Genomic DNA, 19848 nt, shown 5'->3' with positions numbered 1-19848 from the left:
GGGGGATTAGCGGGGTAAATATGTGGGGTTACGGGGATAGGGCCTGGGTGGGATTGTTGTCAATTCAGACTCGATGGGTTGAATGGCCTCCTTCTGTGCAGATTCTAAGACTAGGGGACATAGGTTTAAGGTGTGTGGGGAAAAGTTTAGAGGAGATGTGCGAGGCATGTTTTTTACACAGAGGATGGTGAATGTCTGGAAGGCGCTGCCCGGGGAGGTGGCGGGAGCAGGTACAATAGCGGCACTTAAGGGGCAACTAGACGAATACATGAATAGGATGGGAATGGAAGGATATGGATTCCCTAAGTGCATACAGTTTTAGGTTAAGCAGACATCATGATCGGCGCAGGCTTGGAGGGCCGAAGGGCCTGTTCCTGTGTTGTAACTTTCTTTGTCCCTTGTGCCAGAGCGCGCTGTATAATTCTAGGAATATGCACGGAATAGCGGGATAGGGACTGAGGGCAGGTAGAATGGACTGGTTTAAATTGACATCACGTCCAGCACAATGTGATGGGCCGAAGGGCCTGTCCTGTTCTGTGTCACCCAAAGCTCCCGAGGGTGACACCCAGGAATCGGGGTGGGGGCTGAAAGCACCAGGAGGCCTGAGGCTGTGGGTGGGTTAGTGGACAAAGCCAGATTGGGTGAGGAGACTGGTTCCCCGGGGAAATGGCCAGAGCTCCTGGGTGGGGGTGGGGGGGGGGGGGGGCGAGGGAGAGGAAGGGAAGAGGTGGAGGGTCATGGGGAGGTTTAAAATTTACTGGAGGTCAGGGTAAGGACCCACTTGGGAATCCTGATGAATCCCGGGATGAAGGTGGAGAGCCAGGAAAGGCTCGGCAGCTGCTGCAGAACGAACTTGAGGGAGCAATAGTCCACCAGAGCATGGCCTGCGGGGGGACAGAGAGAGGGGGAGAGGCAGAGGCGGAGAGGGGGAGAGACACAGAGACGGAGAGAGAGAGAGAGACACAGAGGCGGAGAGAGAGAGAGACACAGAGGCGGAGAGAGAGAGACAGAGGCGGAGAGAGAGAGAGACACAGAGGCGGAGAGAGAGAGAGACACAGAGGCGGAGAGAGAGAGAGACACAGAGGCGGAGAGAGAGAGAGACACAGAGGCGGAGAGAGAGAGAGACACAGAGGCGGAGAGAGAGAGAGACACAGAGGCGGAGATAGAGAGAGAGACAGAGGCGGAGAGAGAGAGAGAGACAGAGGCGGAGAGAGAGAGAGACACAGAGGCGGAGAGAGAGAGAGACACAGAGGCGGAGAGAGAGAGAGACACAGAGGCGGAGAGAGAGAGAGACACAGGCGGAGAGAGAGAGAGACACAGAGGCGGAGAGAGAGAGAGACACAGAGGCGGAGAGAGAGAGAGACACAGAGGCGGAGAGAGAGAGAGACACAGAGGCGGAGAGAGAGAGAGACACAGAGGCGGAGAGAGAGAGAGAGACAGAGGCGGAGAGAGAGAGCGAGACAGAAGCGGAGAGAGAGAGAGAGACAGAGGCGGAGAGAGAGAGAGAGACAGAGGCGGAGAGAGAGAGAGGCAGAGAGGCGGAGAGAGAGAGAGACACAGAGGCGGAGAGAGAGAGAGACACAGAGGCGGAGAGAGAGAGAGACACAGAGGCGGAGAGAGAGAGAGACAGAGGCGGAGAGAGAGAGAGAGACACACAGAGGCGGAGAGAGAGAGACAGAGGCGGAGAGAGAGAGAGAGACAGAGGCGGAGAGAGAGAGAGAGACAGAGGCGGAGAGAGAGAGAGAGACAGAGGCGGAGAGAGAGAGAGAGACAGAGGCGGAGAGAGAGAGAGAGAGAGACAGGCGGAGAGAGAGAGAGAGAGACAGAGGCGCAGAGAGAGAGAGAGAGAGAGACAGAGGCGGAGAGAGAGAGAGAGAGAGACAGAGGCGGAGAGAGAGAGAGAGAGAGAGACAGAGGCGGAGAGAGAGAGAGAGACAGAGGCGGAGAGAGAGAGAGACACAGAGGCGGAGAGAGAGAGAGAGACAGAGGTGGAGAGAGAGAGAGAGACAGAGGCGGAGAGAGAGAGAGAGACAGAGGCGGAGAGAGAGAGAGAGACAGAGGCGGAGAGAGAGAGAGAGACAGAGGCGGAGAGAGAGACAGAGGCGGAGAGAGAGAGAGAGAGAGACAGAGGCGGAGAGAGAGAGAGACACAGAGGCGGAGGGAGAGAGAGAGACAGAGGCGGAGAGAGAGAGACAGAGGCGGTGAGAGAGAGAGACACAGAGGCGGAGAGAGAGAGAGAGACAGAGGTGGAGAGAGAGAGAGAGACAGAGGCGGAGAGAGAGAGAGAGACAGAGGCGGAGAGAGAGAGAGAGAGAGACAGAGGCGGAGAGAGAGATAGAGAGACAGAGGCGGAGAGAGAGAGAGAGACAGAGGCGGAGAGAGAGAGAGAGACAGAGGCGGAGAGAGTGAGAGAGACAGAGGCGGAGAGAGAGAGAGAGAGACAGAGGCGGAGAGAGAGAGAGAGAGACAGAGGCGGAGAGAGAGAGAGAGAGACAGAGGCGGAGAGAGAGAGAGAGAGAGAGAGAGATGGACTGGTTAATGCCAGGATTACCTGAACCCTGGTGTCCCCAATGCAAATCTACCGGAAATACACCCTCCCCCACAAGATAATCGTGCTGACCCCATCAGGAAACTCCCCCTGAGATCCGACCCCCAAGATCTCCACCCCCGACTCCTGGGGTCACCACCCCTGATCCCCCCGGAGATCACCACCTCCCAAACCCCCGGAGATCACCACCTCCCAAACCCCCGGAGACCACCACACCCCGACCCCCGAGATCACCAACCCCGACCCGAGATCACCACCCCGACCATGACCCCGAGCTGACCACCCCCCGACCCCTGACCCCGAACTGACCACCCCCGACCCCGAGCTGACCACCCCCTGACCCCGAGCTGACCACCCCCTGACCCCGAGCTGACCAACCCCTGACCCCGAGCTGACCAACCCCTGACCCCGAGCTGACCAACCCCTGACCCCGAGCTGACCAACCCCTGACCCCGAGCTGACCAACCCCTGACCCCGAGCTGACCAACCCCTGACCCCGAGCTGACCAACCCCTGACCCCGAGCTGACCAACCCCTGACCCCGAGCTGACCAACCCCTGACCCCGAGCTTACCAACCCCTGACCCCGAGCTTACCAACCCCTGACCCCGAGCTTACCAACCCCTGACCCCGAGCTTACCAACCCCTGACCCCGAGCTTACCAACCCCTGACCCCGAGCTTACCAACCCCTGACCCCGAGCTTACCAACCCCTGACCCCGAGCTTACCAACCCCTGACCCCGAGCTTACCAACCCCTGACCCCGAGCTTACCAACCCCTGACCCCGAGCTTACCAACCCCTGACCCCGAGCTGACCACCCCTGACCCCGAGCTGACCACCCCCTGACTCCTGACCCCGAGCTGACCACCTCCTGACCCCGAGCTGACCACCACCCGACTCCTGACCCCAGGCTCGCCAAGCCCAACCCCCGAGATCACCAATCCTGACCCCCGAGATCACCACCCATGACCCCCCGGCCCTGTTCTTCGGCCAGACCAACAACCATTGGAAGCTCTCCCCTCCAAACCCCCGCCTCTCCATCCCCCGCCTCTCTTTCCTCAATCCCCCCACAGCCTCACCCTGCCGTCCCCCAGTCTGCCTCAGGATGTTCCCCACCTCGTCCCTGGCAGGGATTCCCTGCCCTTTACCCCGGCAAAGCCACAAAGGTGTCAGAGAGAGCAAGCTGGCGGGAACGTACTCACCATTCACGTCCCTGATCCCGTACTGCGCAGCGAGGTCACAGGTCATGAGCACCTTGCCAGATTTCTTCATCAGGTCCTTATCTGGGGAGGGGACGGGAGGGGAGGGGGAGGCAGAGTGAGAGACGTGAGGAGGGGGGGTCCCAATGGGAGAGGTCACCCCAGGCGAGTGCGGGGTCAGGAATGCCATCCGCCCACTCCCTCCGTCTGGACGACTGCATAGAATCCAACAGTGCAGAAGGAGGCCGTTCGGCCCATCGAGTCTGCACCGACCACAATCCCACCCAGGCCCTACCCCCACAACCCCACACATTTACCCCACTAATCCCCCTGACACTAAGGAACAATTTAGCATGGACAATCCACCTAACTTGCACATCTTTGGACACTAAGGGGTCAGATGACGGCAGACTTCCTTCCCTAAAGGACATTCGTGAACCAGATGGGTTTTTTCCGACAATCGACAATGGTTTCACCGTCATCAATAGATTCTTAATTCCAGATATTTTTTAAAATTGAATTCAAATTCCACCATCTGCCATGGTGGGATTCGAACCCGGGTCCCCAGAACACCAGCTGAGTTTCTGGATGAATAGTCTAGCGATAATACCACTCGGCTATCGCCTTCCCTTTCGCCTCCAGTTACTGGGTCCTAAGTGGGGATCGGCGATGGTGGGTGTCCATCAGTCTGTGATGGCGCAGGGTGAGCTACCTCAGCGATCGGCTGTTGTTCTCTGCGCGGTCGCTGAGCAGGAAACCCTCCCACTCCTCGTACTGGCTGCCCTGACGCGTGTCGGAAAGGATTTACTGGCTGACCTTACATCTCCTCCACGATCATCCTCAACACCGGTGCCCCACAAGGCTGTGTTCTCAGCCCCCTACTATACTCCTTACACACCTGTGACTGTGTGGCCAAATTCCCCCCCAACTCAATTTTCAGGTTTGCTGACGACACCACCGTAGTGGGTCGGATCTCAAACAATGACGAGACAGAGTACAGGAATGAGATAGAGAATCTGGTGAACTGTTGCGGCAACAATAATCTCTCCCTCAATGTCAACAAAACAAAGGAGATTGTCATCGACTTCAGGAAGCGTAATGGAGAACATCAACGGGGACGAAGTAGAAAGGGTCGAGAGCTTCAAGTTTTTAACAACCAGTCCTGGTCGCCCCCATGCCGACACTATAGTTAAGAAAGCCCCACCAACACCTCTACTTGCTCTACTTTATGGAAATTTGGCATGTCAGCTACGACTCTCGCCAACTTTTACAGATGCACCATAGGAAGCATCCTTTCCGGATGTATCACAGCTTGGTATGGGCTCCTGCTCTGCCCAAGACCATAAGGAACTACAAAACGTTGTGAATCACGCAAACCAGCCTCCCATCCATTGACTCTGTCTACACTTCACGTTGCCTCGGAAAAGCAGCCAGCATTATTAAGGACCACACACACCCCGGACATTCTCTCTTCCACCTTCTTCTGTCTGGAAAAAGATACAAAAGTCTGAGATCACGTACCAACCGACTCGAGAACAGCTTCTTCCCTGCTGCCATCAGACTTTTGAATGGACCGACCTTGCATTAAGTTGATCTTTCTCTACACCCTAGCTTTGACTGTAACACTACATTCTGCACCCTGTCCTTTCCTTCTCTATGAACAGTATGCTTTGTCTGTATAGCGCGCAAGAAACAATACTTTTCACTGTATCCCAATACCTGTGACAATAATAAATCAAATCAAACTTGCCACGTACAGGTCTTCAGTGACTATCGAGTGTCAAAGTGGGACTGGATCCTGCAGCCTTAGACCGAGCGAGAGAGGCCCAACCATTTCAACTCTGGAATCAACCTAGTGAATCTCCTCTGCACCCTCTCCAGTGCAATCACATCCTTAGGTTGAATCTAGATTGATTCCGGAGTTGAGAGGGTTGGCTTATGAGGAGAGACCAAGTAGACTGGGGCTATACTCATTGGAATTCAGAAGAACGAGGGGAGATCTTATAGAAACATATAAGATTATGAAGGGAATCGATAAGATAGAAGCAGGGAAGTTGTTTCCACTGGTGGGTGAAACTAGAATTAGGGGGCATAGCCTCAAAATAAGGGTGGGCAGATTTAGGATTGAGTTGGGGAGGAACTTCTTCACACAAAGGGTTGTGAATCTGTGGAATTCCCTGCCCAGTGAAGCAGTTGGGGCTACCTCATTGAATGTTTTTAAGGCAAGGATAGGCACATTTTTGAACATTAAAGGAATTAAGGGTTATGGTGAGCGGGCGGGTAAGTGGAGCTGAGTCCATGAAAAGATCAGCCATGATCTTATTGAATGGCGGAGCAGGCTCGAGGGGCCAGATGGCCTCCTCCTGCTCCTAGTTCTTATGTTCATGGAATCCCTACAGTGCAGGAGGCCATTCGGCCCATCGAGCCTGTACCAACAACAATCCCACCCAGGCCCTATCCCCGTAACCCCACATATTACCGTACTAATCTCTGTGACACTAAGGGGCAGTTTAGCATTACCAATCCACTTAACCTGCACATCTTTGGACTGTGGGAGGAAACCGAAGCACCCGGAGGAAACCCACACAGACACAGGGAGACCGTGCAGACTCCGCACAGACAGTGACCCAAGCCGGGAATTGAACCCAGGTCCCTGGCGCTGTGAGGCAGCAGTGCTAACCACTGTGCCGCCTATGTTCTTGTGCCACGAGGCCTCCCACCCCTTTCCCCGCCCACGCCCCCCACGCCCGAGAGACCGGGAATCTGTCCACCCCCGGCCTCAGACGTGTCCGGACGATGGAGGACCGTCCAGGGCCAGCCCCGGGGAGTTGAGAATTCCAAAGATTCACCGGTCTCCGAGCAAAGGCATTTCTCCTCAGCTCAGACACAAAATGGCTGCCTCCTCTCGCTCCGAGACCGGGCCTCTTTCTCCCACCCAACCCCCCCCCTCCCCGCCCCCATGGCCAGAGTATCGATGCGGGGGTCCCGTCAGGAAAGGAGAAGGCCGTTCGCCGTGGAGTGCTGAGGGGGGTGGGGAGAAGCGTTTACCCACCTGTAGCGAGGGCGACGATACATTTCCCGCTCATTTCCGGGGTCTCACCAGCGGTGAACATGTCCGCCACCTGCAAACGGACAACATGGAGAGTTCAGGGACTCCCCCGCTGTCACAACTAAATGGTGTTACTCTGTCCGACCTTCTCTCCCTCACCCACCTCTCTCTCATAGAACAGTGCAGCACAGGAACAGACCCTTCAGCCCACCATGTTGTGTCGAACATGATGCCAAATTAAACTATTCCTTTCTGCCTGCCCTTGGTCCATATCCCTCTATTCCTCACATATCCATGAGCTTATCTAAAAGCCCCTTAAACGCCCCTATCGTATCTGCCTCCACCACCATCCCTGGCAGCGCGTTCCAGACACCGACCACTCTCTGTTTAAAAATATTTGCCCCTCACATCCCCTTTGAACTTTCCCCCTCTCTCCTGAAGTGCATGTCCCCGAGTATTACACATTTCAACTCTGGGAAAAACATTCTGACTGTCAACCCTATCGATGTCTCTCATTATTTTATAGACTTCCATCAGGTCTCCCCTCAGCTTCCGCCGCTCCAGAGAAAACAATCCGAGTTGTTTCCACTGGTGGGTGAAACTAGAACTAGGAGACACAGCCTCAAAATAAGGGGAAGCAGATTTGGGACTGAGTTGGGGAGGAACTTCTTCACACAAAGGGTTGTGAATCTGTGGAATTCCCTGCCCAGTGAAGCAGTTGGGGCCTCATTGAATGTTTTTAAGGCAAGGATAGATAAATCTTTGAACAGTAAAGGAATTAAGGGTTATGGTGAGCAGGCGGATAAGTGGAGCTGAGTCCATGAAGAGATCAGCCTGATCTTATTGAATGGCGGAGCAGGCTCGAGGGGCCAGATGGTCTACTCCTGCTCCTAGTTCTTATGAACATAGAATCCCTACAGTACAGAAGGAGGCCATTCAGCCCATCGAGGCTGTACCAACAGCAATCCCACCCAGCCCTAGAATCCCACACAACCCTAGGGAGGGCACAGTGGTTCACACTGCTGCCTCACAGCGCCAGGGACCCAGGTTTGGGTCACTGTCTGTGTGGAGCCTACACATTCTCGCCGCCCCCACCTCCCCATGTCTGCGTGTGTTTCCTCCGGGTGCTCCGGTTTCCTCCCACAGTCTGAAAGATGTGCTGGTTAGGGTGCATTGGCCGTGCTAAATTCTCCCTCAGTGTTCCCGAACAGACGCTGGAGTGTGGCGACTGGGGGATTTTCACAGTAACTTCATTGCGCTGTTAATGTAAGCCTTACTTGTGACACTAATAAATAAACATTAGTTCTTAGTTTGTCCAGCCGCTCCTTATATCTCGTACCCTCTAATCCAGGCAGCGTCATGTTAAACCTCTTCTGCACCCTCTCCAAATCCTCTGCATCCTTCCTGTAAGGTGGCGACCAGAATTGAACGCAATATCCTATAAGTGGTTCCGAACCAAAGTTTTTTAAAGCTGCAACATGACATCCTGACTCTTGTATTCAATGCCCCGACCTATAAAGGCAAGCATGCCGTACGCCTTCTTTACCCCCTATTGACTGGTGTGGCCGCTTTCAGGAAGCTATGGACTTGAACCTCCCTCTCCCTCATCCACCTGTTCACCCTCTCGCTCTCCCTCACCCACTGGCTCCCTCCTTCCCATCCCACTCTCTCTCCCTCCATTCCCTCTTCAGGTTACACTCTCCCAATGTCCTTTCCCTCAATTTCCTTCTTCCCGTTCTGTGTTCCTGTGTCACAGGCTGGAGAAGGGGCTGAATGGCCTCCTCCTGTTCCTGTGTAACAGGCTGGAGAAGGGGCTGAATGGCCTCCTCCTGTTCCCTGTGTAACAGGCTGGAGAAGGGGCTGAATGGCCTCCTCCTGTTCCTGTGTAACAGGCTGGAGAAGGGGCTGAATGGGGCCTCCTCCTGTTCCCTGTGTAACAGGCTGGAGAAGGGGCTGAATGGCCGCCTCCTCGCTGTCTCACTCACCCGTTGCTGTCCTTTGGATTTGTCCTCCGTGTTAATAACCAAGTCAGTCACGGTCTCGGTGCGCACGGCTCCCGGCCAGAGGGACACGTATGATACTCCGAGTTTCCGCAACTCCAACGCACAGTCTGCTGCCATTCGATCACACTGCAGAGAGAGAGAGAGAGAGAGAGAACTGTGAGAGAGAGAGGGGGGGGGGGGGGGGGCGGAGGGGCAGAGGAGGAGGGGCTAGGGGCAGGGTGGGGGGGGGGGGCAGGCAGACAGAGCCAACCAGAGCGAGAGCGAGCCCGAGAGCCCCAGAGCGAGCCAGAGAGGCCAGAGCGAGACAGCGAGCTCCAGAGAGAGAGAGCCAGAGAGAGAGAGCCAGAGAGAGAGAGCCAGAGAGAGAGAGAGCCAGAGAGAGAGAGAGCCAGAGAGAGAGAGAGCCAGAGAGAGAGAGAGCCAGAGAGAGAGAGAGCCAGAGAGAGAGAGCCAGAGAGAGAGAGCCAGAGAGAGAGAGCCAGAGAGAGAGAGCCAGAGAGAGAGAGCCAGAGAGAGAGAGAGCCAGAGAGAGAGAGCCAGAGAGAAAGAGCCAGAGAGAGAGAGAGCCAGAGAGAGAGAGAGCCAGAGAGAGAGAGCCAGAGAGAGAGAGCCAGAGAGAGAGAGCCAGAGAGAGAGAGCCAGAGAGAGAGAGCCAGAGAGAGAGAGCCAGAGAGAGAGAGAGCCAGAGAGAGAGAGCCAGAGAGAGAGAGCCAGAGAGAGAGAGAGCCAGAGAGAGAGAGAGCCAGAGAGAGAGAGAGCCAGAGAGAGAGAGAGCCAGAGAGAGAGAGAGCCAGAGAGAGAGAGCCAGAGAGAGAGAGCCAGAGAGAGAGTGTGAGATACAGCAACTCAAAGTGAATGAGTGACCTTTGCCCTTCGGCCTGTGTACCCGCACTGCCCTGCCACTCACCGCTGCCTTGCCGACTCCATAAGCCACGTTGAAGGTGTAGCGCAGGCCGCCCATGGACGACACAATGACAATCAGGCCCTGCTTCGCCTCCACCATCATCCGGGCTGCGTACACCGAGCAGATATAGTGGCCCCTGCACAACAAAGCAAGTGTGGTTGGGGAGGGGGGAGGTGTTGGGACACACTACGGCAGCGAGGCCTCTTCCACTACCGCACTCCCCTCATCGCATCCCAATCTCCCCCCCCCCCCCCCCCCCATCTCCGCACGTGGGACCAGGATCTCACCCCTGGAATCCAGAGGGTGAGAAAGGTCAGTGACTGCCTTCGCTCCCACTCGGAGCCCTGGGTCCAGTACTCCACAGCGCCACCACTGGGAGGGGAGGATGTCACTGCAGTTTCTTACCCATGGAAAAGGAAATCCATGGAGTGGGTACGAAGACACGGCAGACCCGATCCAAGATGGCAACTTCTTGTGAGCTGTACCCAGCATGCCCTCTACAGTCATAGAATCTACAGCACGGAGCCAGGCCCTTCGGCCCAAACTGGTCCGTGCTGACCAAAAAGCCCATGTAAGCGAACCCCATTTGCCTGCATTTGGCCCATATCCCTCTCAACCTTTCCTATCCATATATCTGTCCAAATACCTTTTAAATGTTGACAATGTCCCTGCCTCAACCACTCCCTCCAGCAGCTCATTCCACATACGTACCACCCTCTGTGTAAAAAAGCTGCTCCTCAGGTTCCCATTAATTCTTTCTCCTCTTAACTTAAACTCTCTAGTTCTCAATTCCCCAACTCTGGGAAAAGGACTGAGTGCGTTCACCCTATCCATGCCCCTCATGATCCTCTGCACCTCTATAAAATCATCCCTCAGTCTGCTATGTTCCAAAGAAAAAAAGTCCAGGCCTGTCCAATCTCTGTCTATAACTCAGTCCCTCGAGTCCTGGCAACATCCTTATAAACTTCTTCTGCACTCTCTCCAGTTTAATAACATCTTTTCTATAGCAAAGTGACCAAAACTGAACACAATACTCCAGGTGCGGCCTCACCAACGTCCTGTACAATTGCAACACAACTTCCCAACTTCTACACTCAATGCCCTGACTGATGAAGGCCAGCATGCCAAAGGTCTTCTTCATTGCCCTATCTATCTGTAACAAGTGTTGAACTTGCAGGGGCCCTGGCAGACATATTTAAAATGTCAGTATTCACGGGGGAGGTGCCGGATGATTGGAGGGTGCCTCATGTTGTTCCGTTGTTTAAAAAAGGTTCCAAAGAAATCTGGGAAATTATAGGCCAGTAAGTTTGACGTCGGTGGTGGGCAAGTTTTGGAAGGTGTGATAAGGGATAGGATCTACAAATATTTGGATAGACAGGGACTTATTAGGGAGAGTCAACATGGCTTTGTGCGTGGTAGGTCATGTTTGACCAATCTATTAGAGTTTTTCGAGGAGGTTACCAGGAAAGTGGATGAAGGGAAGGCGGTGGATGTTGTCTACCTGGATTTCAGCAAGGCCTTTGACAAGGTCCCTCATGGGAGGTTAGTTAGGAAGGTTCAGTCGCTAGGTATACATGGGGAGGTAGTAAATTGGATTAGACACTGGCTCAATGGAAGAAGCCAGAGAGTGGTTGTGGAGGATTGCTTCTCTGAGTGGAGGCCTGTGACTAGTGGTGTGCCGCAGGGATCGGTGTTGGGTCCATTGTTGTTTGTCATCTATATCAATGATCTGGATGATAATGTGGTAAATTGGATCAGCAAGTTTGCTGATGATACAAAGATTGGAGGTGTAGTGGACAGTGAGGAAGGTTTTCAAAGCTTGCAGAGGGATTTGGACCAACTAGAAAAATGGGCTGAAAAATGGCAAATGGAATTTAACGCAGACAAGTGTGAGATATTGCACTTTGGAAGGACAAACCAAAGAAGAACGTACAGGGTAAATGGTAGGACTCTGAAGAGTGCAGTTGAACAGAGGGATCTGGGAATACAGGTACAGAATTCCCTAAAAGTGACGTCACAGGTGGATAGGGTCGTAAAGAGTGCCTTTGGTACATTGGCCTTTATAAATCGGAGTATCGAATATAAAAGTTGGAGTGTTATGGTAAGGTTATAAGGCATTGGTGAGGCCGAATTTGGAGTATTGTGTACAGTTTTGGTCACCTAGTTACAGGAAGGATGTAAATAAGGTTGAAAGAGTGCAGAGAAGGTTCACAAGGATGTTGCCGGGACTTGAGAAGCTGAGTTACAGAGAGAGATTGAATAGGTTGGGACTTTATTCCCTGGAGCGTAGAAGATTGAGGGGAGATTTGATAGAGGTGTATAAGATTTTGATGGGTATAGATAGAGTGAATGCAAGCAGGCTTTTTCCGCTGAGGCTAGGGGAGAAAAAAACCAGAGGGCATGGGTTAAGGGTGAAAGGAGAAAAGTTTAAAGGGAATATTAGGGGGGGCTTCTTCACGCAGAGAGTGGTGGGAGTGTGGAATGAGCTGCCGGATAAAGTGGTTAACATTTAAGAAAAACTTGGACGGGTTCATGGATGAGAGGGGTGTGGAGGGATATGGTCCAAGTGCAGGTCAGTGGGAATAGGCAAAAAATGGTTCGGCACAGACAAGAAGGGCCAAAAGGCCTGTTTCTGAGCTGTAATTTTCTATGGTTCTAACTCCACCTTTAGAGAACCATGCACCTGAACTCCAAGGTCCCTGTGTTCCACGATACTCCCTAAGGTCCTACCATTCACCTCTAATACTATCTTTTACTCTTGTTCTACGCTTCCCTGGGCGGCATGGTGGCACAGTGGTTAGCACTGCTGCCTCACAGCTCCAGGGACCTGGGTTCAATTCGCAGCTCGGGTCACTGTCTGTGCGGAGTTTACACATTCTCAGCCGGTGTCTGCATGGGTTTTCTCTGGGTGCTCCAGTTTCCTCCCACAGTCCGAAAGATGTGCGGGTTAGGTGGATTGGCCATGCTAAATTATCTCTTAGTGTCCAAAGACGTGTAGGTTAGATGGGTTAGCTGGGTAAGTATGTGGAGTTATGGGGATAGGGCCTGGGTGGGATTGTGGTCGGTGTAGACTCGATGGGCCGAATGGCCTCCTTCTGCACCATAGGCCTTTCTGTGCAGATGAAACGCGATGACTCTATGTACGTCAACGAGCGGGGGAGGGGGAGGGGTGGACAAGGTCAGGGGAGGGGGAGTGAATGGGTGTCAAAGTGGCCCCCTCACCAAGTGGAGCTTCACGCGAACGATCCTGGGAGTGGAAGGATTATCGTACAAGGAGCATTCAAGGACTCTGGGTCTGTACTCGATGGAATTTAGAAGGATGGGGAGGGCACGGAGGGATCTCATTGAAACTTACAGAATACTGAAAGACCTGGTTAAAGCGGACGTGGGGAAGATGTTCCCATTGGTCGGAGAGATTCAGTTCAGAGGGAACATCCTCAGACGAAAGGGACAACCCTTTGGAACACAGATTTCTTCAGCTGGAGAGATTGGTGAACCTGTGGAATTCATTGCCACAGAGGAGGCCAGGTCGCTGAGTGTATTTAAGACAGAGATAGATAGGTTCTTGATCGGTTTTTGATTTGATTTATTATTGTCACATGTATTAACATACAGTGAAAAGTATTGTTTCTTGCACGGTATATAGGCAAAGCATACCGTTCATAGAGAAGGAAACAAGAGAGTGCAGAATGTAGTGTTACAGTCACAGCTAGGGTGTAGACAAAGATCAACTTAATGCAAGGTATGTCCATTCAAAGTCTGACAGCAGCAGGGAAGAAGCTGTTCTCGAGTCGGTTGGTACGTGACCTCAGACTTTTGTATCTTTTTCCTGACGGAAGAAGGTGGAAGAGAGAATGTCTGGGGTGCGTGGGGCCCTTGGTTATGCCGGCTGCTTTGCCGAGGCAGCGGGAGGTGTACAGAGAGGGTGGTAAGGAGTGGAGGGGGGTCAAAGGTTACAGGGGAATAGGCGGGAGAATGGGTGTAGAGAAACTTATCAGCCACGATCGAATAGCAGAGCAAACTCAATGGGCCAAGAGGCCTAATTCTGCTCCAGTATCTTCTGGTCTGAAGTTCCCTAATCGGATCTGGGAAGCTCAGGTTGGTGGGAGGGCAGGGGTAAGACAGCAGATGTTCTTCATGTAGATGGGGGGGAGGGGGGGGCAGAGTGGGGGGGAAGAGCGAGAGAGAGACAGCGAGAGCGAGAGACAGCTGCACCTCCGCTGCAGTACTCACCGCAGACCCACATCATTGACCACATCCCAGAACGAAGGTGGCATCTCCCAGAATTTCTTCTCATGGTCAGAAATAATTGACTAGGGAGGAAAAGTGAAGATTAAAACCCCTCAAACGAGGGCGCAGACAGGCATCCCATTTAACCCCTTCTGCAATGGGCTAGGCTTCATTCGCCACGTCCTGTCCTGGCTTGTTCCGGATCCTATCGACACAGTGGTTAGCACTGCTACCTCACAGCTCTAGGGACCCAACTTTTATTCCCGGCTCGGGTCACGGTCTGTGTGGAGTTTGCACATTCTCCTCGTGTCTGCGTGGGTTTCCTCCGGGTGCTCCGGTTTCCTCCCACACTCCAAAGATGTGCAGGTTAGATGGATTGGCCATGCTAGATTGCCCCTTACTATCAGGGGGATTAGCAGGGTAAATATGTTGGGTTACGGGGATAGGGCCTGGGTGGGACTGTGGTCAGTGCAGCTTTAAATGGGTCGAATGGTCTCCTTCGGCTTTGTAGGGATTCTATCCGACAGCCCCCCAAACTCCAGCCAGAAGAAAAAGTTCCTCTTTCTCTCTCCCCCTCCCTGTCGACCCCAGTGAAATCTTTAAGTCCCCCCGCTTCCCTTCCCCCTCGGTTAGCTCACCCCTCGATTCCCTCGAGTATATATACTTAGCACCCGGGTCAATCGAATCGTTGAGTCGCCAGCACCATGCGGGTCCCCGGCCCGGAATTTCAGCCCTACCTCCACCGCCGCGTAGGCGTTGTTGACCAGAACGTCCAGCCGGCCTCCCTGTTCCTGCTCGACCCGGCCAAAGAGCGAGCGGATCTGCTCCTCGCTGGTGGAGTCGCACACCACCGGCACGCAGCGGCCTCCCTGCGCCTCCACCTGCCGGGGGAAAGGACGAAGAGAGTGAGGGACTCTGCGATGGGGGGGGGGGGGGGGGGGGGGGAGCATCTCAGCAGCCCGGTCACACACTAACCCCCACCTACTGACCTTACGGTGACGTTCCCGAGACATCTATCTCCCCCCACCCCCGCCCCCCCCACTACTGACAGCAGCGTAAAACTGTTTTTCTTCGCAGAATCTTGAGGGGCATAAAATGGCCGCCGAGGTTCCCCGCCAGCGGCAGTCATGGCCTTTTCACCCGGCTTCTCTTTTTTTCTCTGCAAAGTGACGGGGACCGCACTGCAAAAATCCCACGATGCACTTCGTCGCCATGGAATTTACAAAATGGCCACCGCATTTGATAGGACATTTCCTGCTCTACAAAATGATTTGATTTATTCTTTGTCACGTGTATTAGTATAGAGTGAAAAGTATTGTTTCTTGCGCGCTATACAGACAAAGCATACCATTCATAGAGAAGGAAATGAGGGAGTGCAGAATATCGTGTTACAATCATAGCTAGGGTGTAGAGAAAGATCAACTTAATGTGAGGCAAGACCATTCAAAAGTCTGACAGCAGCAGGGAAGAAGCTGTTCTTGAGTCGGTTGGTACGTGACCTCAGACTTTTTATTCTTTTCCCGACGGAAGAAGGTGGAAGAGAGAATGTCCGGGGTGCGTGGGGTCCTTAATTATGCCGGCTGCTTTGCCGAGGCAGCTGGAAGTGTAGACAGAGTGAATGGATGGAAGGCTGGTTTGCGTGATGGATTGGGCTACATTCACAACCTTTTGTAGTTCCTTGCGGTCTTGGGCAGAGCAGGAACCCATACCAAGCTGTGATACAACCAGAAAGAATGCTTCCTATGGTGCATCTGTAAAATAGTTGGGGCTAGTCATAGCTGACATGCCAAATTTCCTGAGTCTTCTGAGAAAGTAGAGGCGTTGGTGAGCTTTCTTAACTATAGTGTTGGCATGGGGGGGACCAGGACAAGTAGTTTGTGATCTGGACCCCCAAAATCTTGAAGGTCTCGACCCTTTCTACTTCATCCCCGTTGATGTAGACAGGGACATGTTCTCCTGTACGCTTCCTGAGGTTGATGACAATCGCCTTCGTTTTGTTGACATTGAGGGAGAGATTATTGTTGCCGCACCAACGGCTGTCGCATTTGACACCGTGACATTTCCCGCTCTACAAAATGGCCACTGCATTTGACGACAGTATAAAATTGCACTCAGGGTGAGTACTCGGTGGGTAGGTTGTCCAAAAGGTTTACGGCCACAGACCCATCGGCGAGGGAATGTAAGCTGCTGCCCTCAGAGTCAAACACCTTCCGATTAAACAGGACACTGCCGTGGCCACATCTGGAGCAGAGTGCACAGTCTCGCTCTCCTTACCAGAGGAAGGACATAGGAGTGCAACTGAGGTTCACTGGACTGCTTCCTGGGATGCAGGTGATGGTCCTATGAGGACTTGGCCTACATTCGGGTCAGTCTGTGCAGAGTCTGCACGTTCTCCTAGTGTCTGCATGGGTTTCCTCTGGGTGTCACAGATCATAGAAAGCCTACAGTGCAGAAAGAGGCCATTTGGCCCATCGAGTCTGCACCAACCACAATCCCACCCAGGCCCTACCCCCATATCCCTACATATTTTACCCACTAATCCCTCTAACCTACACATCTCAGGACACTAAGGGGCAATTTTAGCATGGCCAATCGACCTAACCCACACATCTTTGGAGTGTGGGAGGAAACCAGAGCACCCGGAGGAAACCCACGCAGACATGAGGAGAATGTGCAAACTCCACACAGACAGTGACCCGAGCCGGGAATCGAACCCAGGACCCTGGAGCTGTGAAGCAGCAGTGCTAACCACTGCTAACCCGCTTAACTCCCACAGTCCAAAAGATGTGTAGGTTAGGGTGGATTGGCCATGCTACATTGCCCCTTAGTGTCCAAAGATGTGCAGGTTAGGGGGATTGGACGTGCTAAATTGCGCCTTCGCAGAACCGGCGTGGAACACGATGGGCCGGGTGGCTTCCTCCCACACCATCACTGTCCTGCGGCGGCGGTCCCGCTCCTCGTGGAATCCTGCCGTGCACAAAATGGGCGCCGGCTGTCCCAGACTGCGTCCCGCTGGCCACCGAAAGCTTTGAGGTCGGGAAGGCACGTGTTTTTAAAAAATTGTTCCTCTCCAGCTGCCGCTCCAGTCCCGCATCTGTCCCCTGGTGCCCCCCCCCCCCCCCCCCCCGACCCACCACCCCCTCTCCCCTCCCCCCCCCGGCCTCACCTCCTTGGCCGCCGTCTGCAGCGTGTCCATGTTGCGGCCGGTGATGTAGACGGTGGCCCCGGCCTCTCCCAGCTGCAGGGCGATGCCTTTCCCGATGCCCCGGGAAGCTCCAGTCACAATGCACACGCGGCCCAGCAGCGCCCCGGCCATCTTCCTGCTGGAGGAGGAGGAAGGGGTGCGGGGGTTAGAACCAGATCCTCACTCAGCGGTTGACTCACAGCTCATTAATGTCCCCCCCCAGAGTGTAAACCATCAAGAACCCTCAGGCCACACTTTGACCAGTTGGGGACAGATCAACATTCCCCCCTCCCCCACTGGTTTGGCACGGTCCAGCATTCCCTCCCACCTCACCTCACATTTTGACCAGCCCATCAATTCCACCACATCCCATCTCCCCCGGCTCCCTGGCCAATATGGTATTGTCCATTATTCCCCCTCTCACAATTCGAATGGTTTGGTACTGCCCATTCCACCCCCCAGCCACCCCCTCCCCCCAACCAAGACCGGTTTGGTACTGTCCATCATTCCCCATTCACCCCCGGACCAGTTTGGTACTGCCCATCATTCCCCACTCCTCCCCCCGACCGGTTTGGTACTGCCCATCATTCCCCACTCCTCCCCCCGACCGGTTTGGTACTGCCCATCATTCCCCGCTTCCCCGCACCGACCGGTTTGGTACTGCCCATCATTCCCCGCTCTCCCCCGCCCCCCGACCCGTTTGGTACTGCCCATCATTCCCCGCTACCCGCCCCCCCCCAACCAGTTTGGTACTGCCCATCATTCCCAGCTCCCCCCCCCCACCGACCAGTTTGGTTCTGCCCATCATTCCCCACTCCCCCCCACCGACCGATTTGGTACTGCCCATCATTCCCCGCTCCCCCCCACCGACTGGTTTGGTACTGCCCATCATTCCCCGCTCCCCCCCACCGACTGGTTTGGTACTGCTAAACTGCTAAATTCTCCCTCAGTGTTACTGGAACTGGAGCCCGAGTGGAGTGACTGGGGGATTTTCACAGTAACTTCATTGCAGTGTTAATGTAAGCCTTACTTGTGACTAGTAAATAAACTTTAGGATGGCGCTCACCTCTGACAGTTCATGTCTGCAGTTAACAGTGCCTGGCTCATCCTGTCTATCAGTCTGTGACCTTTGCACGCCCTAATAAGGCTCCCTCACTGAGTCACTCATTGCGGAGTTTGCACTGTCGCTGCATGTCTGCCCTCTCTCTCTCTGCACTCTCTGCCCACTGCCCTCTCTGTCTCTGCCCGCACTACCGTGTAACACAAGTGGAAAAGTGCACCTTTCAAGTCCACCTGACTCACCCTCAAGTGTTTCCCATCAACTGTGTCTGCAGGGCACCTGGTAAGACATGACCCGAGACCTCTGTCTCTGTGCCACCGTGCCGTGCTTTGATTTATTATTGTCACATGTATTGGTATAAAGTGAAAGGTGTTGTTCCTGATTGTTGTCCCACAAATGGCGACACAGTGGCACAGCGGTTGGCATTACTGCCTCATAGCACCAGGGACCCGGGTTCAATTCCCGGCTCGGGTCATTGTTTGTGCGGAGTTTGTACGTTCTCCCGTGTCTGTGTGGGTTTCCTCCGGGCGCTCTGGTTCCCTCCCATACTCAAGATGTGCTAGTTAGGTGGATTGGCCATGCTAAATTGCCTCTTATTGTCCAAAGATGTGCTGGTTAGGCCTCTTTTAGGGCAAACCAAATAAACCAACTTAAATTAACTCAAGGATAAAGTAAAAGGGGCAGCTCCCCAAAAGGAGGGGGAACAGCCCAAACAGAACAGAAGCACAAAGGAAACTTAAAACATCAAATTAAAATGTGATTATCAGGGTCGATAACGCATCCCAACCCCTGCGGTGCCCAGCGGGCGCGGAAGGCGTCAACCGTGCCCGTGGACACCGCATGCTCCCTCTCTCCAGGGACACCTGGCCGCGAACGTAGCCGCGGTAGAGGGGAAGACAGTCAGGATGGACGGCCCCCTCGATCGCCCGCTGCCTGGACCGGTAAATGGCGCGTTTCACCAGGCCCAGGAGCAGGTTCACGAGGAGGTCGCCATCCCGACCCTCCCCTCTCCGCACCGGGTGTCCGTAGATCAGGAGCGTGGGACTGAAGTGCAAACAAAACATCATTAAAAGGTTCTTTAGGAAAACATAAAGGGAGTGCAGCCTAAGACACACAACATAGACATGGTCCACGGACTCCACAAGGCCACAGAAGGGGCAAGCTTGGGAATGTGCTGGTCAGGTGGATTGGCCATGCTAAATTGTACCTTCGGTTCCAAGATGGCGCCAGAGTGAGGCGACTTCTTGCAAGCTGTGCCCAGCATACCTTCTAATTCTTTTACTCTTGTTCTATGCTTCTGAAACTTCATTCTAACTCTTTTAAAGTCTCTAACAATGCTTTCATTCAAATTCTTGCAGATTTGGTGATCCTCAGGACCCTGGAGACACCCGATTTGACTGACGTGGAATTGCCCCGGAGCAGCTGCCCATGTGAGCAGCAGCAGCAGCAGCCGGCGCTGCAGCCCCAGATCCGGGGATTCCTCCACAGCAGCTTCCAGAGACCAGGAAAATGCCCCAGACGCCTGGGCCTACATTCGGAGGACTCCTGGAGCCCAGGAAAATGCCGCGGGAGCTGGGACCTTCACTCTGTTGGTCCCCAACGACCAGACCGACATCCCTGTGGCTGGAGGCCTCCCTCCTCCCAACTCCTCTGAGCCGGAGAGCTGCGACCT

The 19848-nt window shown here is 54.0% G+C and overlaps 3 protein-coding genes across 3 annotated transcripts in view; 1 reads left to right on the top strand and 2 right to left on the bottom strand.

Annotated features, from left to right (window-relative positions):
• LOC144480811 (uncharacterized) overlaps positions 1-19848 on the bottom strand; it is a 992083-nt gene that overhangs the window by 909897 nt on the left and 62338 nt on the right. The gene's annotated exons all lie outside the window — the stretch shown is intronic.
• LOC144480924 (uncharacterized) overlaps positions 1-19848 on the top strand; it is a 196312-nt gene that overhangs the window by 130243 nt on the left and 46221 nt on the right. The window lies entirely within an intron of this gene.
• On the bottom strand, positions 745-17251 carry LOC144480790 (dehydrogenase/reductase SDR family member 1-like). The gene is made up of 8 exons (XM_078200389.1): positions 17099-17251; positions 14670-14813; positions 13936-14015; positions 9706-9838; positions 8781-8924; positions 6799-6868; positions 3750-3830; positions 745-884 (listed from the first exon to the last, which is right to left on the bottom strand). Exons 1-8 carry the CDS (start codon positions 17246-17248, stop codon positions 748-750), a joined length of 939 nt encoding a protein of 312 aa, XP_078056515.1. The 5' UTR covers positions 17249-17251; the 3' UTR covers positions 745-747.

The sequence above is a fragment of the Mustelus asterias genome, chromosome 30 (genome assembly GCF_964213995.1).
Source record: "Mustelus asterias chromosome 30, sMusAst1.hap1.1, whole genome shotgun sequence".
NCBI classification, from domain to species: Eukaryota; Metazoa; Chordata; class Chondrichthyes; order Carcharhiniformes; family Triakidae; genus Mustelus; species Mustelus asterias.
This window is presented reverse-complemented; position numbering and strand designations above follow the sequence as displayed.